The 18,617-nt window shown below is 37.6% G+C and overlaps 2 protein-coding genes across 2 annotated transcripts; both read right to left on the bottom strand.

Annotated features, from left to right (window-relative positions):
- Positions 1 to 1,072: 1,072 nt before the first annotated feature.
- Positions 1,073 to 8,718, bottom strand: LOC149733688 (collagen alpha-1(XII) chain-like). Its single transcript, XM_089881426.1, has 15 exons — positions 8,553 to 8,718; positions 8,228 to 8,272; positions 8,038 to 8,170; positions 7,087 to 7,259; positions 6,748 to 6,927; positions 6,239 to 6,345; positions 5,398 to 5,637; positions 4,985 to 5,235; positions 4,564 to 4,787; positions 4,202 to 4,408; positions 3,634 to 3,745; positions 3,292 to 3,450; positions 2,770 to 3,042; positions 2,399 to 2,574; positions 1,073 to 1,487 (listed from the first exon to the last, which is right to left on the bottom strand). The coding sequence occupies exons 1-15, from the start codon at positions 8,599 to 8,601 to the stop codon at positions 1,276 to 1,278; spliced, it is 2,541 nt and encodes an 846-aa protein (XP_089737552.1). The 5' UTR covers positions 8,602 to 8,718; the 3' UTR covers positions 1,073 to 1,275.
- Positions 8,699 to 16,998, bottom strand: LOC149733687 (uncharacterized). Its single transcript, XM_089881424.1, has 15 exons — positions 16,810 to 16,998; positions 15,381 to 15,494; positions 15,034 to 15,157; positions 14,587 to 14,753; positions 13,778 to 13,972; positions 13,227 to 13,333; positions 12,516 to 12,740; positions 11,982 to 12,457; positions 11,712 to 11,923; positions 10,831 to 11,040; positions 10,646 to 10,757; positions 10,355 to 10,519; positions 10,035 to 10,298; positions 9,537 to 9,715; positions 8,699 to 9,408 (listed from the first exon to the last, which is right to left on the bottom strand). Exons 1-15 carry the CDS (start codon positions 16,865 to 16,867, stop codon positions 9,194 to 9,196), a joined length of 2,823 nt encoding a protein of 940 aa, XP_089737550.1. The 5' UTR covers positions 16,868 to 16,998; the 3' UTR covers positions 8,699 to 9,193.
- Positions 16,999 to 18,617: the final 1,619 nt, after the last annotated feature.

Here is an 18,617-nt window from a genome sequence, read left to right as displayed (position 1 = left end):
TAAAAGTGATTCAGCGATCATAGAGCGGCTGTTGCGGATAAAAATACTTACGACGTGGGGGAAAATGGGATTCTAAACTGAAATATATTCCTATAAGCAGTATTTTGCAACTTGTAGTTAATCTGCCTGTGCTAGTTTCTTTGCCATGTAAACTTTATGTATATAACTTTAAACCGACTTTTTTATCCCAAATTAAAATCATATTGACCCATGCCTATTTTACATATGCATATATCTCATTTTTTTTACAAAAATTAGTTTTATGAGACAAAATCAAACTGTACCAAATTTTCAAGGTTGTCTTCTGAAGCTATGAAACTAGTTATCGTTCATACTCGCAAACTACAAAATTTCATGGGATTTAGTATTATTTTTGCGACATTTAAAATTAGCACCTTACTTTTCGCATTTTTTTACCTGTTCAAAATCTACTGTTTCTATTTACATATATTTTAATACGTATTTTAAAACAATAATCAGCTTTGACGCGCGTTTTATAGGTCGTGATATTACTGTCAAATAATTCCATAGCATTATTTTGGTGATTATCATTAAATGGGGTCCGTAAAAAGCAAATTAAAAAAGGCTCGTCTGACAAAGTGTCCCATCTTTCCCCATCCTAGTATAATACTTTTAAATAATTCTTTTTGTTATTATCATTAAATGAGGGTTCGTAAAATTTAAAAAAATCTTGTCTGACAAAGTGTCCGATCTTTCCCACCCTACTACACTTATTTATCTCTACTTTAATATTAAACAAGTTTATTACCCGTGTGAGTGTCATTCACCCTGATGAAGACAACCGGTGTTGGAAGTTGGTAAGCAAATACATGCCATAACAGCCGATGTACAAGCACATTTATTAACACTTACAGTAATGTGAAAATTAAATGGGATACTGTTAGCGCCTAAATCCCATATGTTCCGATCGAGTTTTGGACATTTAACAAGTCGGAATAGTAAGATTAAATAAATAAATATATATTCTTTGTTTACTACTAAATGAGACGAGAAAGAAAAATGTAAACATGTCTCATCTTACCCCACCCTACTGTAATTTCTGACACTAACAAACATTTGAATATTTTATTGAAGTTCCTATTACAAACACATTCTACCGCCTTTCTAGAAACCACTCGTATAACGCACATTATTGTATATTACAAAAAACACTGAAAGCGGCAATGCTAAACACTTTTCGTATATGAAAATTATTATCATGTGTTGCTAAAACACGGTAGGCGTTGACTTAAACGCTCAACCAGTTAGAATCTACTACGCCGTTAGTAGACCACAGATCGCTTCAAGGATACGTTCTTTCAACGAAGACAGGGTGTCGTAACTTGGTGCAACCATTTTCAGCGACGGTCTCGATGCCATTAGGGTGAGTTCTCTGTCATCTGAACGACCATTTACACCAACCGATATTACGTTTGTTGCCTGGCGTAAATTCCTTGCACTAGTTGTAATACTTGTACTGGAACGTCCTGTAACGAAAAAAACACATTTACTTTATATTAGTGTGGGGGAAGATGGGACATCTCTGCATTCTATTTTCTTGTCGCAGTTGGTAGTAAACAAAGATAATTTAAACAATTATAAAACTGTCCCTTCACAACTTCCATAGACCGTTGTTAATTGTTTAAAACACGATCAGGATATTTGAATATCATGTGCTAAAGGTGTCCCATCTTCCCCTACCCTACTATATCAAATATAGTACTGTGTGGTAAGATGCGGATGCCGTTAGCATATAATACAGTATTTCAAATTTACGAATCGTGTTTTTAACAATAAAGCCCTTTTATAGTCATGTGGAAAGGTGGTTTTAAAACTCTGTAAATATTGTTTGCAAAATAAAACGACAACGTAGAGTTAAAATATGGATCATTTTACCCCAATTTACTATGGTATTAATTTCGTTTGGTTATGGCTCTTGGCACAGATTATTAACAGCACGTTGAGCACACGTTTCATAAACTATGGGTACATTTTTGCAAAATATGATCAATATATTAGTAATATAATAGTGTGGGGGAAGACGGGACACCTTTAGCACAAAATATTCGAACATCCTTATCGTGTTTTAATCAGTTAACAACGGTCTATGAGAATTTGTTGGGATATACGGTTTTATAATTCTTAGAATGTTTTTTGTTTACTACCAAATGAGACAAGAAAATAGAAGGAAAACGTGTTCTATCTTCTCCCACTCTACTATACAATATATAATATGCAATTTGAATCAATTATTGACAAGTTACTTGCTATTAAGTCATGTATGAAGCCATTATGCACTTTTGGCAATTACAGAGCACACGGTTTTTAAGCAGCCAAGTTTCTGGCCTAGCGAGGATAAATAAGAAATACATTTATTGAATTGTTGCGGTTTACTTACCCCCACTAAATACGATAACTGTTGACAGGGCGTTTGGTCGTTTGGCAAATTCTGATCCGGCTGTACTGCTAAAATATTTTGCATGGACGTATCGGAGCATGTGCGCTGTGTTCGGTAAAGCACCAAACCACTTTGTGTATTTAATTGCGTTTACTGCTCCAGCCGTACTATTGAATCTAAAAAACAAAAAAATGTATTCAATTTTAATAAATAAATTTATCCTTTTTTAACCTCGCATGGGCCAATAGTCTGTGTAATTAAATGTTCCGTTTCATACATCTCGTGCCCGTTTGAGTTCCCGCGTATGTAACTTTTAGATGAACATTTTTTAGGGAGTGGATGATTTTACGTGAGAGACAAAACGTACAAACCTGTTATATGAAAAGATGGTTCGAACCCATGGAAGATATTTCACGGCTGCTACTCTTGTACCATCAGGTATACTAACTGGAGGAAGACCAATCAGAATGTCTGAGAACACTTGTTGTACCATCTTCAGTTCCTCCGCAGTAAGGTGATTTGAAACTTCGTAGATGAAAATAACATCAATTGGTTGCAAGGAGCACAAGAGGATTGTAGACATTTGGACGGCCTCAGATGTATGCGTTGCCTCAACACCGTTTTGTATTATTCTTGACACAGCCCTGTGATTGGAGATTATAAGTTGGGAATTTGGTTGAAGTTAATATGAAGTACAAACTGTTCACTAGCAAGAGCCAACGTGGCTTGAGCATATATGCGCTTGGGGTCTTTAGAAACTGTTTATCAGACTGTCTTTTAATTCTTCGGAATAATACATTTTAAAGCATAGTCTTGTATAGACATGCATGTCACATAATTTAAATGCTAGGTTTAGTGTTATACGGGTATTAACTATTCAGCTTTGTAATTACCTGACACGAACAGAGTACATCTGCCCAGTACTCAAGCTGTTGAAACTCACTGTATTTTGGACGATCTCGTTTAACATTCTGATGACCGATCCACTTTGGCTTACCAATTCAACATTAAAAGAAATTGCTGAAGCACCAACGTCCCAACTTGCAGTCAAACTGTACGTACGAGAAACAAATTATTTTGCACGGGCACTTAAGCGGAATATAAAAACCCATACCAGTTTTGCTGATATAGGCCTACAGTAAATATACATGTATAGCTTAGACACACGATAGTTGCTCGAAAAACTTTGCTAATCGTTTAAAGTATAACTGTTAGTGTGTTAAAATCTTTCTTACCTGCTCGCGCCGGACTTAGTTATATACAAATTCTTTGGAGGGTCTACATATAGCGAATGGAAAGTAGTAGTAGCTGCTGCACTGGTGACTCCACCATCACCCACCGATCTTACTAGAAATTAAAATAATTATACAAGCTATAACAATTGCTTTAGAAACTCAAATATAGTAGGGTGGGAGAAGAGGGGACACCTTAGCACATAATATCCAAATTTCCTGGTCGTGTTTTAAACAATTAACGGGAGTCGTAAGGTTACGGTTTTACAATTCTTTGAATGTTTTTAAAATGGACGAGGAAATAGAATGAAAAGGTGTCCCATCTTCCCCACCCAACTATTTAGTATTAGTGGTAGAACGTGAAAGTTAAGTGTTGTTAATTCTATAGAATTGTACGAATAATCTACATTAATAACAAGGATGAGCTATAGTTTTTCTATGTAGTATGTTTTAAGAGATTTTTGTGGCGTGTCGTTCACTTTTTATGGTTTCGGCAAATAACATATACGTCTCTGTATTAGTGTGGTATCGTTTTTTATTCTACCCAAATAAAAAAATATCAAACTTATACCTGAAACTTGGTATTCGGTTCCCGGGTTGAGGTTGGTAAGTGAAATGGATGCGATTTGCATATGATGCACCATGTCCATTTGGTTTGCAGCACTGATGATAAGTATGTACCCGAATGCACGCACTGCTCGTATCCAAGTTAGAGTTGCGCGAGTACTTGTTACAGCAGTAACCGTTAAATTTCTGGGAGTGTCATTATATGTTCCAACTGATAAAATAAATGGCATTTTAAAAATACAGTGCCAGATTGTATAGGCAGCATTACGTATAACACCACGTCCCAATTAAATCTCATTTGTTATAAATGTGAGCTATGGTTTAGACTTTAAAATATATATACAAATATCTGCACACAGCACTTACATTGTTGACAATTCAGAGGAAAATTATTCCGAACCGCACTTCCATGTTCAGTTCCAGGTCGCCTCATTCCTGTTTCAGGCTCGACGCAATAGCAAAGCGTGCGGTTAGCTCCACAATATCGTGGCTGAAACGTCCCGTCTGTTTGGCAGTTGGGTACAGCTCGTCGAAGAGATGGTTCCACACCTTGGTTATACAAAGTGACGCTCTGTCGTCGCTGTTGACATCTGTGTGAATTGAATTCAACGTTATTTATTGTGGGGTAAGATCGATACAATCAGCACACAATATTCTTTGGGTATTAATCATTTAAATAATTTAACGATCCTTTAAAGTCGTAAAAAATATTGTATACTTCTCTTTATTTACCTTAGCCGAGAAAATAGGGAACTATAGATTTCGAATAATCTTACAATAATCTTACAATGTCAGCAAGGAGAATACAGCGGTGGGGCCATCTACGAGTTCGTTTGGATTACGTACGCCCCGTGTCAAAGCACCTACACCATTGGGTGGCCCTAGTGCTTCGTCTGCATTTCTCGAGGCTTGTATCGTTACATAATACACCATTCCCGGTAATAGACCAGTTATATCCGCCGTGGTAACTGGGACTCTTTCGTTGGAGTACAACAAGGCACCCCGAGTGCTTTCTGCGTATATTTTGAGACCGTATCTCTGTGAAAAAGATGTTTAAATGAATGGAATCAGCAAATAAGTATATATGTACCAAGGCAGGATTTTTGCTGCACACTAGGCTATCCAAATTTACAAAGCAAAAACATGTGAGCGAGACGTTGTATAATTATGTACATTACATATACTGGTTCATGCACAAACCTTGGCGCCTGGAACATGACTCCATGACACAGTAAGCGAAGTTTCACCTAATTGGAATATTGTTATATTTCGAGGAGGTAGCATTGAGCTTCGGCCTATCGGTCCATCTTGAATTATGTTAACAGTGGCTTCTACTTTGAAGAGGTATTCTGTACCAGGTACCAAGTTATCTATGACTGCAAACGGTGTTGGGACACTAGTTCGCGTAACCTCTATGCTGCGGTTGGAGTTCAGTTTCACCTGCGTGAAAAGTCGTTCGGTTGAAACACATGAAGTCAGAAAAGAACTCGTGTGATATTATAACCAAATGATTGCTTACTATTTGGAACCCAGTGGTCACTATTTGGTTGTACAACTTCTGGGAACAAAATAAGCACCCGTTGTATAACTTGTCCGGCGCCGTGGCATAGTAGTTAGCGCGCCTGCCTGTCACCCGGAGGTAATGGGTTCAAGGCCTGACGCTGCTACCATTGTGGTCGTATGTGTCCTTGGGCAAGATACTTAACGACAATTGCTCCAACCCAGTGGTCACTAATGGACTGTCCAAATTATCAGCCATACATAACAAATGAAAAAATCCCAAAAAAATAATCACCCACAAAGTGACATACATGGTAACTCGTAAGCTGGCACAAGGTGTTAAACCCGTGTGATAACGACTGTCGTTTCCCGGTCACGCGAGGATAAAGTAAGTTACATTCATTCATTTGTTCATTCAACTTCAGTAATTGCCCGAGGACTAAAAGGGTCAGACACACACTGAATTATTATTCATTTATCTATTCATTTTTAAATTTTTTTTTTCACAATCAGGGCAGAAAATAAAGTATTTTATACTTACCAAAACAAGGTAGCTGGATGCATTCGGTACTGGATCCCAATTAATCCATACGGAGTCGGTGTTATCTGGCGCAGGACTTACATTGATGTTCTTTGGACGAAATATGGCTGCAGTAAGAGTGATTGTTTTTAAGGCGTATAACATGCTATATAGTGGTGTGGGGAAAGATGGGACACTTTTTCATCCTATTTTCTCTTTTCATTTGATAGTACAAGTAAAGAAAATTTAAAGAATTATAAAACGACTTTCATAGACTCTTGTTAATTGTTTAAAACACGGTCAGGATGTTTGGATATTATGTACCAAAGGTGTCCCATCTTCCCCACCCTGCAATTTATAATTGATTTAGGGCGAGGTCCAATGGGGAAGGGATGCCAAGGAACCTGGGGACTTCAGCCCGAGTTGGCAAATTACCTACATTGATTCAATGTATTGAGTAGGCCATGATTGCCCTATAACTATGATACATAAATTCACGGAATTAAGAATATCGATATTTACTTTATTACCTAACGGTGTTGGGCATATGACTTGTGGAATGCATATCCCATGATTCAGTATACCAGCAGGAGGGAGGCAGACGCAACCAGGTGTGCAACTTCTGTCGCAAACAGGAGTTGGGTTCTCGCATGTTGCAGTACAGTGAGCAATGCATCGATTCCAAACACTTCCGTTCCCACATGCCTCCTCTAAGGATTAACACGGGTTAAAAAATGGGCACGATTTTGCTTGAAAGATTGTTTATCTAATTTGACGAAATTTTGTTACATGGTACTGCACATGATGATTCACTCACTTGTTCGTTTGCTTATTTAATCAAAACCCGACGTGCGAAAACACATACTCACTCATGTAGAAAATATAGCTCGGACTTTCCGCGCTTTCATACAAGTGTCCAGATTGGTCTCTTCCAATTGTACTGACAGTAGTTCTGTAATGTTCTCCCACTACGAGGTTGGTAAAGTTGTGGAGTGGGAAATATTTGTTATGGATCGTACGCAATAGTACGTTGGTTTCATTCCTGCAAAAATTAAATTGAAAATAAACAAACAAATTGCGAGCTACCTCATCTGTGCCTTGGATACCACGCGAAGATAAAGTAAGTTATATTCATTCATTCATTCATTCATTCATTTATTCATTCATTCATTCATTTATTCATTCATTTATTCGTTCGTTCGTTCGTTCGTTCGTTCGTTCGTTCGTTCGTTCGTTCGTTCGTTCGTTCGTTCGTTCGTTCGTTCGTTCGTTCGTTCATTCATTCATTGATTCATTCATTCATTCATTGATTCATTCATTTATTGATTCATTCATTGATTCATTCATTGATTCATTCATTCATTTATTCATTCATTTATTCGTTCGTTCGTTCGTTCGTTCGTTCGTTCGTTCGTTCGTTCGTTCGTTCGTTCGTTCGTTCGTTCGTTCGTTCGTTCGTTCGTTCGTTCGTTCGTTCGTTCGTTCGTTCGTTCGTTCGTTCGTTCGTTCGTTCATTCATTCATTGATTCATTCATTCATTCATTGATTCATTCATTCATTGATTCATTCATTGATTCATTCATTCATTCATTCATTCATTCATTCATTCATTCATTCATTCATTCATTCATTCATTCATTCATTCATTCATTCATTCATTCATTCATTCCGCTAGCAAATCATATCCCCTGTTTTATAATCGCGTTTTTAACAACTTACAACGCTCTTTTGGGGAAAACGGTTATGTGGTAGGGTTAAAAACGGTACAACTTCAGCACATAACACATTATATGAAATTAAATTGTTGTGTGTGTACTTACAAATATAAACGAACGGTAAAGTTATGACTGTTAGGTGGAGGAGTCCATACAATGGGGTAAAAGGTCTCCCCACCTTTGAGAAGACCAGCCTGACGATTTAAATAGGGTTTTGTGGGCGGCCGAAGAAACCGAGCTGCAAAGAAACTGGTATAAAATAATCAACCAAAAGTCAGCTTTACAATTTACTTACACTCTTGTATGCCGCGGGTAGACTGTGCTATCGTTTGAAGAAACCCTGCAACGCATAGCATTTAAGGATTAAGAACTACAGTACAACGTTTTTAGCTATATAAAGTTGGAATAATTCTTTGCTTCGACGATTGCAAATGCAATAACAAAGGCGATATTTTGTATTTAAAAAATATAACAAAAATAATATAAATAGTCGTAAAGTGAGAATATCGCAAGAACATTACAGTAGGCCTACTTGCCAAAATATTACTGTTTACGCGCGTTTACAAACCCTATTGTCAACACGGTAATGTAAAATAATAGGAATTGCTAAACGTACTCACCAAGTTGTAGTAGCAACAGAGCTTTGGCCCAAAACAAGGCAGATCTCATTTTGGGGGTTGTGGTTTTTCGCTTGTGTGTTTCTTTTTTTAAAAGTCTCCCAAGTTTTATGTACAGGTTAAATTATTTTTCGCCTAATCACTTACACCTGCATGGAAAAGTGAAGCTATAAGGCACAGAAAAGATATTGTTAATAAAGCAATTATAAGCTTTAAACACAGTATGGAACACATGTTAAATCAAACAAAAAACAACCGGCAATAACAAGTATACGGAAAATTATTAATATAACTTAAAATCATAAAACTGAGAATAAATGGTCATTAGAATGTTAGAACGTTTCGGTAAGTTTGGTACAGCTGTAACTATAAAGTATTAGTGTTTTTACAGAATGTTTCGCAGCAAAAGCGCAAAATATAAGTTGTGTTTTAGGGTGGGGGGAGATGGGACACACTTTCATTATATTTTTTCTTCCTATTTGGTAGTATGCAAAAACAAATAAAGAATGTAAAGGTGTCTCGTCTTGCCCCACCCTACTACGTTTTCGTTTAAAAGTCTTGATTAGGCTTTGGTGTCTTTTCGATGGTCATTGTTGCGGCCACAGATATTTTAACTGTATAGTGTTTAAGCCAGCATGTACAGTCTACATGGTTTGGAATTTGCAGATTGCACGTAAAACGCTTGTAAGCAGGCTTGGCAAGGCGTTGTAGCTAGGAGATGTCAGCTTCGAATCCTCACTGGTAGCTATCTCGTTTAGTTCGGGCGGGTATGAATGTCCTTCCACTCCAATGGCTATAACGCCGTTTGCTGACTGTTTTAGCCATGAAGCTGGTCTGGTTACGGGTCCCATGGATCTTCCTGCAGTATAAACAAGTTTCATGTAAGTTTTATTCTACTCCACGTGGGTGAGATCTTTTAGCGTAACACGTCGGGGGAACTGAGATTTAGGTCAACAAACACGAAACGAAGCGGAGCATATAACTTACGTCCAGCGAAATGCACAATAACGCTTAGAGCATTTTCTCTCGGTCGGTATCCGATCCTAGTCGTTCGACCATAGAGTTCTCGGTGTACAACTTTCAACATGTGTCCTGTGTTAAGTACAGGGTTGTTGGACGATTGCAACTCTAGAAGTTTTGTTACAGCATCTTCTGTGTTGTTATATCTGTGCAATAAAAAAGTTCGAGTATATCATTAGCTTTAGGGGTAATGGGTCGGCTCTGGTCTCGATCAGACTTTCTGGCATGCCTACTTAAGATTACATATGGTAACATTACATATGGTAGGGTGGGGGAAGAAAGAAGAACTTTTCTTTTTGTCGCCTTATTTGATAGTAAACAAAGCACGTTAAAAAATAATAAAATCGTATTTACACAACTCCCATATACCGTTGTTAATTGTTTTAAACATCATCAGGATATAATTAGAACAATATGTGCTAAAGGTATCCCATCTACTCCCCCGCCCCTATTATATAAATATACCTGTCAAATGGAAAAACGAATCGAGTCCATCGAGTGTATTTGATTGCAGATACTCTTGTGGTTTGCTCCCTTTGACTGGGAGGCGACAGAGCTCGAATAACATTGACTGCCAACTCTTTTGCCTTTTCCAACTTCCCGTTTTGGCCGTTGCTAGAGATATCGAAGAGGAAAATGATATCTACGGGACGGAGGGTGCAGAGTACTGTGGCAGACACTTCAACAGGACTACTCAACATTGTACCATTAGAACTCTCTACGGCAGCCCTGTTGAAATAAATGTTTTTTTTCCGGCCGTCTGCAAGTTAATATTCGAGGTATACCTTATTTTGACCGTGTAAGAATGGAATTTTTGTAGGCCATAAAACGTGTATTGGTTTGTCCCGGCATCGGTCGTTACTTGTCGCAATACCACCTGTGATGTCGTGTTCAGGAGTTGTAGGTTATGTAATATACCTTCAGAGTTAGACGCCCACTGGACAGTTAGACTGTAACAAAAGAATAATGAAAATCTGTGACGTGTTATTCATGGGGTGTCAACTCATGTCCCAAGCCGCTTATCAGTGTAGGACCATACCTGCGCAAAAAAAGCGTATTATATATACACTCCTTACCTGTTGTTTTGGTTTTGCACGACGAAAACGTCTTCTGGTGCACTCAGTCCGGCTGTTGTAAATACGACTTCGGTTTTAACGGTTGTCCAGCCGATTTCACTGACTCCGGACACTATAAAGAAAAAATCGTTTATTTTGTATTTCCAAAGTAAACAACTCTGGCTAGTAGCCTAACAAACACTTACCCCAAACCATGTACTCTGTTTCTGGCTGAAGATTTTGTATCCTCATAGTAGATTGAGATGTAGAATGTACACTACGAATATGGGTGGTGCCTTGAAAAATATCTCCGATGTAACCCGCACGTTCTGAGTTCGATTCCCACATCAGCGTGGCAGAGGTACTTCCTATTTCACTTGCTGACAACATTGTTGGTGGTCCAGCAAGCTGTCCAACTATTTAAAATTCATAAAAGGTGATAACTTAAAGTTAAAATAAGTGAAAGGGAAACCGACACTAAATAATATGCCTGTTTCCTATTCGTGCTTTTGACAGTTCACAACGCCCTTTTAGAGTCGTGAGGATCCGGTTATACATATAAACGAGTAGATATTCTTTCTTCACTATCATATGGAACGATAAAACATAATAGGGTAAATAACGACCATTTACCCCAACCTAATATATATATATATATAGTAGGAGTAACTGCAAAAATTTAAACGTTTCCTCATATTCTTATTTTCTAAGTATATTCTATAGTATTTCTTAACTTGAGCTTATTTATGATATTACAAAGAAACGCCTTGGTAATACATGTTGGGGCAAAGAAAATTTAACATTTTTAAACTTATTCTCTGAAGCATAGCACGCACAGTCAAACCCGAGATAAAACCAAGACCAGCCTTGCTATAAAAACAACCATTTTTTTACATTTTCTTTTCTGTGATATAAGTTACTTAGAAGCTTAGAATAGGTAAGCGCCTACTAAGGTCCCTACAGTAAAACCTACACCTATTTAAAAACCAAAATTCCAAAAAAGAAAAAAAATAGAATTCTTACATTTATTATTATCTAATCGACAAAAAATGAAACAAGTGTTGGATTGATAAAATTTACAAGTTACCTCTGTCACAGTTCAATGAAAGTACTCCCCCTGTTGAAAACTCAGTTCCCATTACTTGTTCGCCCGTAAGAGGGTTGACGCACCAACATACTTCAAAGTTGCGACAAGCTGTCGTGAGGAATGCTCCGTGTATGTCGCATTGGGGAAGTTGTATGTATATATCGGGAAAGTCTTCTCTCAATCGGAGGGCGCTTTGATATTGCTGCTGACATCTAAGTAATATATGTGTGAGGGTTTTATGATGAAAGTTTTGGGTACTGAGTTACTAACGTTGTAAGTGAAGCTGATGTGTCTTGGTTGGATACTGTTGGTTCGGGTTTTGGATAGGTTGTGCTTGGTCCTGCTGTTGGTTCTGGATATGGTTCCGGATATACTGTGTTATGTATTGTTGTTGTAGTTGTTTGGGGTGTTGTGGACGGGTTACGTTCTGTTTGGTCCGCTACCATGCCTAGTGTTGTTGTGGGCATTGGTGGAGTAGCCATTGGTTCTGTTGTAGTTTGGATGAATTCGGCAACTATGGTTGCTCCGTAGAAGTAGTCAGCGGAGGCACCTCCAACCAGGGTTCGAACTTCGTGAAGATTTGTGTAATGTGGTGGGCGGGTTCTTGGGATTTCAGATTTCACAACAGAAACATAGAAAGTTGTGTCTGAAGGAAGCTCTTCAAATTGGACGGACGCTTTTTCAAAATTGAGCATGTCGTAAAGAAGGGAGGAACCACCGAACCCGAACAATCCAACATCGTAAAACTATAGGAAATACAATCGTTTGTAAAGTTGAATAAAATACGTGAACTACTAGACTTACATCGTCAGAGGTTTCGTCCCAAGTTACTGAGAATCCATTCTGTGTAATATTTACAAAGGCAATATTCTCTACTTCGATCGAGTCCAGGCCTTCGGCCGAGTATGGGAAAATGGCGGCAACTGCGAAGAAGTATTCGGTACCCGGGGTTAGGTTCGGTAGAAATGCCAGTGGAATGTCTACATCTTGTTGCTGTGCGACCACACTTCGGTCTCTGTTTAGTCTTACCTATACAGTAATGAGTAATACAGTTATTATAATTACCCCTTACGTTTAAAATGTATATTAGACTCTGATAACTCTTATATGTAAACCCATTGCGTAATATATGAATACTATTTATGTGAATGTTTATTTATTTTCGTATGTCGGGCAACGGGTGTTCTGTTTCAAACACCTCGTGCTCACTTACAAGTTACCACGCGTTCAACTTTTTGGTTGATTATTTTGTTGGGCGGATGCTATATGGTCAATCTAAAAGCGATCACTGGGTTGGACCAATCATCGTTAAGTGTCTTGCTTGCCCAAATGACGCTTAACGCTGGCAATGACGACACTGCCGAACTTCGAATATATTTAAACGTTTATTGTGGGCTAACGAAATACAGATATCTACCATTTTAGCGCAGTTTTAAAACAGATAAACATAAAACACGGTTAAAGTTGATAGTTTAGTTTAGACATTCGGTCAAAACATACAGCAAAACATCTTACCGTGACTTTGTATCTAGATGCACCGACCACTCTATCCCACTTTAACATCGACCCCGCCTCGTGAAACTGAACTAAAAGGCCGCTTGGTTTACGAGTGACCACAGTAACTGCAATACAGTGAAGAAGTTATTATAATGACCAAATCGTACTCGCCAGATTATTCTTTCTCTGTGACAACGAAACTACAAGTCTATTAGTTGTGTACATGTAAGCAGTAAAATAAATTTGGTTTTGCATGAGTTCATTGAATAAAGAGTGGGGTAAGTTGATACCAGTTAACCCATAATATATTTTCTTATCATGCTGCTGTTGAATTTAACAGCCTTCATTTACAGTTCTGGTGATAAGGTTATATACTTCTGTAAATAGTTATTGCGTACTACCAAATTGGACGATAAAAGTGAATGAAAGGGTTGAACATCCTACCCCAATAGTCGACTCCATAACAGAGCTTTCGAAGCTATTTTATAGACTGCTTCAGTTAACATAGTGTTTTTTTAATGGTTTATATGTAGTGTTTTTAGATTAAAAACCAGCCATTGTTAGATTACCTTCATGTGGTGGACATTCCTTTAGCTTAATACAATCGTTATCGTGCCAAATAGGGTTGCTTCTTGGGCAAGCGCAACCTGGTCTACATGATCTGTCACAAGCGGGGATAGGAGACACACATGTTCGTACACAGTGAGCGTCGCATCTTTCGCTATATACTTGCGGGCTTGTACATTCAGTAGGGTTGCCTTTAACTGTGGGATCCAACATGGTTAAAATAAAGCATATGGTTAGAAATATATCTTTATGCACATTTTGGCAAAATGCATTAATACAGTTATAAGTGCTGTAGAGTAAAATAGGTTATAGTAGGGTGTGGGAAGATGGGACACGTTTATCACATAATATCTAAATATACTAATCGTGTTTTGAACAATTACGACGTTCTTTAGGAGTCGCGACGATACGGTTTCATATTTTTTTAAACGTTCTTTGTCTAAACTACCAAATGGTATAAGAAAATAAAATGAAAAAGTGTCTCATCTTCCCCCACTCTACTATACAATATGCCGCTGCTCTACAGTACATGTTGAAAGTAATAAATCAAAAATATGGAATTTACGCAAAATGTACAATTTCTATAAATACATTCAAGTATAGCACTGTGTGATAAGTTGAATAGTGTTACTGCCCATTATCCCATATTTCAAATCGTGTTTTAACAATTTACAATGATCTTTAAAAGTCGTGATGATACGGTTATATAATTCTATAAATAATATTTGATCACGAACCAAAGGGGGCGATAAAAAAAAGAATAAAAACATGAACCATCTTACCCCAACCAACAATATTGAATTTAACTTACGGATAAAGTTCACACGACGACTTTCTCTCCCCACCAGTTCTGCACCACTTGGCGACCTAACCAGTGTTGTAACAGTCGCATGGTATCTTACACCTGGGGTTAAGTTCTCAAAGAACACGATATTTGCAACCGTCACTTGTTGTGCTACGAGTGCATGTCTATTTTGCCTAAAAATAAATTCAAATGTTAGAAATTAAAATTGTGGTAAAAACAGATCTGCTTTTGCTGGAAACGGTGAATGTTTCATTTGTATAGATTCAAATACGACTTCACTGATATTAAATTATAGCATTCTCGAAATAGAGCAATGGGTGTCGCTATAATTTAGATATTTCATATTAAACACATCGTGCCCGTTTCAATGGTTTCGTATGTTACCTGTATAGGCGATTGTGTTTTTTAAATATACCAAGCGAAAGTAGCTTTAAAATATGATGTTTAAGTTACCGGTAAATCTTCACTCTGTAGCTGGTGGAGTTTAAGGCCTGACCCTGCCAAGTTACATAAGCTAGCCCGGGATCGAGCTCAAAACCTCCGGCTACTATGTTTTCCGGAGGGAGGATGACGTGTGCTGAAATAAATAATGGCAAGGATTAGACACATTAATCACGCAGCATGTTAAGAAAAATGACAATTTTATTGGCCAAAAAAATAAACAAAAATATGGATAGTTTTTCCGGCAATACAGTGCACAATAAAAAGTGAAATCATTCTGTGGGATGATTGGGTAATACCAGCACACAATTTCCGTAATTCATTGTTTTAATTTCTTTAGCCGTATTTTTTTTACTTACATATTTGGAAAATAGGGTTTCGTTCAAATTGAGGCTCATCAGCAGATTGTGCTACCGTTGTTGTAGTGGTTGCTGGTGGATCCGTGGACGCTTGTGCATATGCTAAGTTGATAGCTGTATATAAACAAACATTTGCAAATATGCTTTAATTGTGCTACGAACGTAGTCTAATTGTTATAAACGTCGCCCTTATGTAAAGTAATTGTTTCAAAATTGTCAACTCAATGGTTTATAAAAGGTCCCAACATCTATATTATTTGTATTGTCCAGCGCAGTTAAATTTATTTCTGCTGGTAGGACAAGTTTAAATATTTATTTCCGTAATGTAGTAATTTTCTTTACTGTTTAGCAAAAAAAGGTTTAAAAGCGGGCTTTACAATGTTGTAATAATCTATTAATGGGGAATTAAGGATTCATATAAAGTTGAACGGTATAAACGTAATTTACTTTCATTCCAATAATCTTATAAATACTTTAAAGTTACCTCGAAATAAAAGCCTATATTTAAATTTCAACCACATACTTTCATTTCGGTCAAAAAAGCTAAGAAAATTAAAAAAATTAGCCGTTTCTCAATAGCGTGGTATAGTCACTCCTCCCAATAATTACGCTCATCGTGCGTTTATTTAAAGTACAAACCAACGAGTAATTCCTAATCTTGGATCTGCGATTATTTATTTTCAGTTTTGCAGCTTTGAGGTTTATTTCCTGCTCCTACGCCTCAAAAATTTATCAGTTTTCATTAAGAGAGTTTAACCTCTGTTTTAAGCTACGATAAGCAAATACACGGTTTGGCGTTCACTTCAAGTTAAAGTTTACATATTTGTATAATTTTTCCGCAGAAAAATATGGGAAAATTCCGCGTCGGTCTTCTTTTTTGCGCATACAGGTTTTTACGCATAAATATTTGGATAAAGTATATGCTTTGATAAATTATACGTAAAGTTATAAATTTATTTTATTTTCTAAATTACACAAAATTTAAAAATTTACGAAGCTTAACAAATTCTCACCGTTAATAAATTTACGCTAACTACCAGTCCACATAAAATGTATAACCGTTGAAATCTGCTGCTTTTGCAACTGACCTACCTCTGACTAGCGGCGAGGCAAATGAGTCTCAAATTGCCTGACTCACTTTTACGGTGAACTCTAATCGTCAAGATATTGTGTACGATCGCTTCTTTCCGAGCGCTCGGCTCCCAAAATAAGATCATTGACGTCATTGCGATACGCGATGCGATAATTATGACGTAATAATCATGGAATAATTACGGGACGTGCGGGTAATCAAGTGTAGCAATTACAAAACAATATTAATTTCTGGCCCACGGCCAACGCGATGGACTCTGGTCAGATTACTTCCTTTAGCGACGTGACACATTTGTCTTTCGTATTGCCAGCGCATCATCATGCAGGGTGCACTTACCAGCCAGCAATATGAAAATTCCTCGTCGTATTTCGGCACTCTGAATAGATGCGGACATCTTGATGAATATAAATCCCGTTTCCAATTTGCAAAGGAAATAACAATTTTGTTCGAAGAAATGGAAATATTTTATCTATTGATCCAAATAAACAACTGTAAGAAATCTTATCTGTTAAGAAAAGTTATATTTGTACCGTGCAATATTACATTACTTTGCCAAAACCTTAAAACTCGAAAACTCGTCAAGTGTGTATATGTTATCTAGTTTACGCTGTTGCTAATAATTAGCGGTAATCGCAAGCGTCGGTTTGCCCTGCGGCTTGCAATGAACAGTAACAAGGTTGATTCTTCATAAAGCGCGACCCTTATTTTTAAATTTCCCAAACCTAACATAGCTCATGCCTGTCTCGCACTCTTTCTAAAAACCGCACATCCTGCACCTCTGTGTTTGTAGCAGCGGCCTACGGCCCGGACATTCCAGTTCTTGGTGTTTGTTGATGGTGTATGACTTATTTAACTGACGAATACTGTATCGTGCTGTAAGTATCTCGTCAAAGCCTCAATCCACGATTCTGAAACGAATGCATCCTTATATTGCAAGGCGGCACTGGCGAGCTGTATATGGTGCACGTTTTAATTACTAAATTTCCTGTCGCTTTTACATTCAATATATAGAATTGTAGATAATAATATTTACATATTTTTAAAAAGAGTAAAAAATTCGGTGGACAACTGCCATTTTGAGTAAAAAAAATCATAATTTCGTTAAAAAAAATCCCCGTTTTAAATTTCGTTCCGTAAATATACAAATCAGCTCTAATACGTATACCATTGTACGACTGACTTTTGAGTAAATAAGTTACGGAGTCCTAATTGCTAGCTTATACAGTTTTGGAGCTAATTTTACGCGAGAATTTCGAGTTCTTTTCTTACTACGAATTCAGTTTGCCACGCGACTGGCTGACAATGCGTGACGTCACCTTGAACCTGATCATGACGTCATACCGATGACGCGCTGTCTTACAGGCATAGGTACCAAGTGTCACTTTGCCGCTGGCTATTGCTTACTGAAGTCGACTTGAGACTTGCACACGGTCACCGGGAAGAAATGTCTCCTTTTTTTAGAAGCAGGCAGAGAGGGCGCGCGCTGATTTTCACCGCTGGCTCTGACGAGATGTCCAAGCCCTCAGGCCAATGCGATACGTGTATGCAGTTTTGCTGGGATTTTCTACCCGCAAACTGCAACGTCCAGATGCAGTACACCTCTTATATAGAAAATGCCTGCGCTACTGATTTAGCATGGGCTGTTCACGAATTTTCCCTTTTGCTTCGTGTTGCATATAGGCGCGGCCTTTTTCCACAATTCGAGTACACAAATAAGGCAACATCGATCAGTCTGTCAGTCATCGGAAAGAGATCGGTCAGGTGAAAGACAACCCGACCAATTAGTGACGTCAGCCGCGTGACGTAGATGGTGGACACATCAGTGCCAAAAATAGAACAATTTGCGTTTAAAAGTAAGTTCGACGAACTGTTAGCGCACGATGCCTTTGCTAATCAACAACACATTTATGGAAATCTTATTGCAAACACCATTTTGTTGAACAACTTGATCGTATTTAAAGCAGTGTTTCCAATCTTGTTTGAACGCCAAGTGTTTCCGGGTAAAAATAGTTTTTGCACACTCATGTTTTACGTTTACAGAAAATCGGTTTTAATTTAGTGTAATCATAAAATTTTAAACTGATTACACTTCGAAATGTTTAGAGTTATACAAAACCCGATATATTAGAAGTATTCAATGACTC

Source organism: Ciona robusta, chromosome 7, assembly GCF_009617815.1.
Source record: "Ciona robusta chromosome 7, ASM961781v2".
In the NCBI taxonomy this organism is placed as follows: Eukaryota; Metazoa; Chordata; class Ascidiacea; order Phlebobranchia; family Cionidae; genus Ciona; species Ciona robusta.
This window is presented reverse-complemented; position numbering and strand designations above follow the sequence as displayed.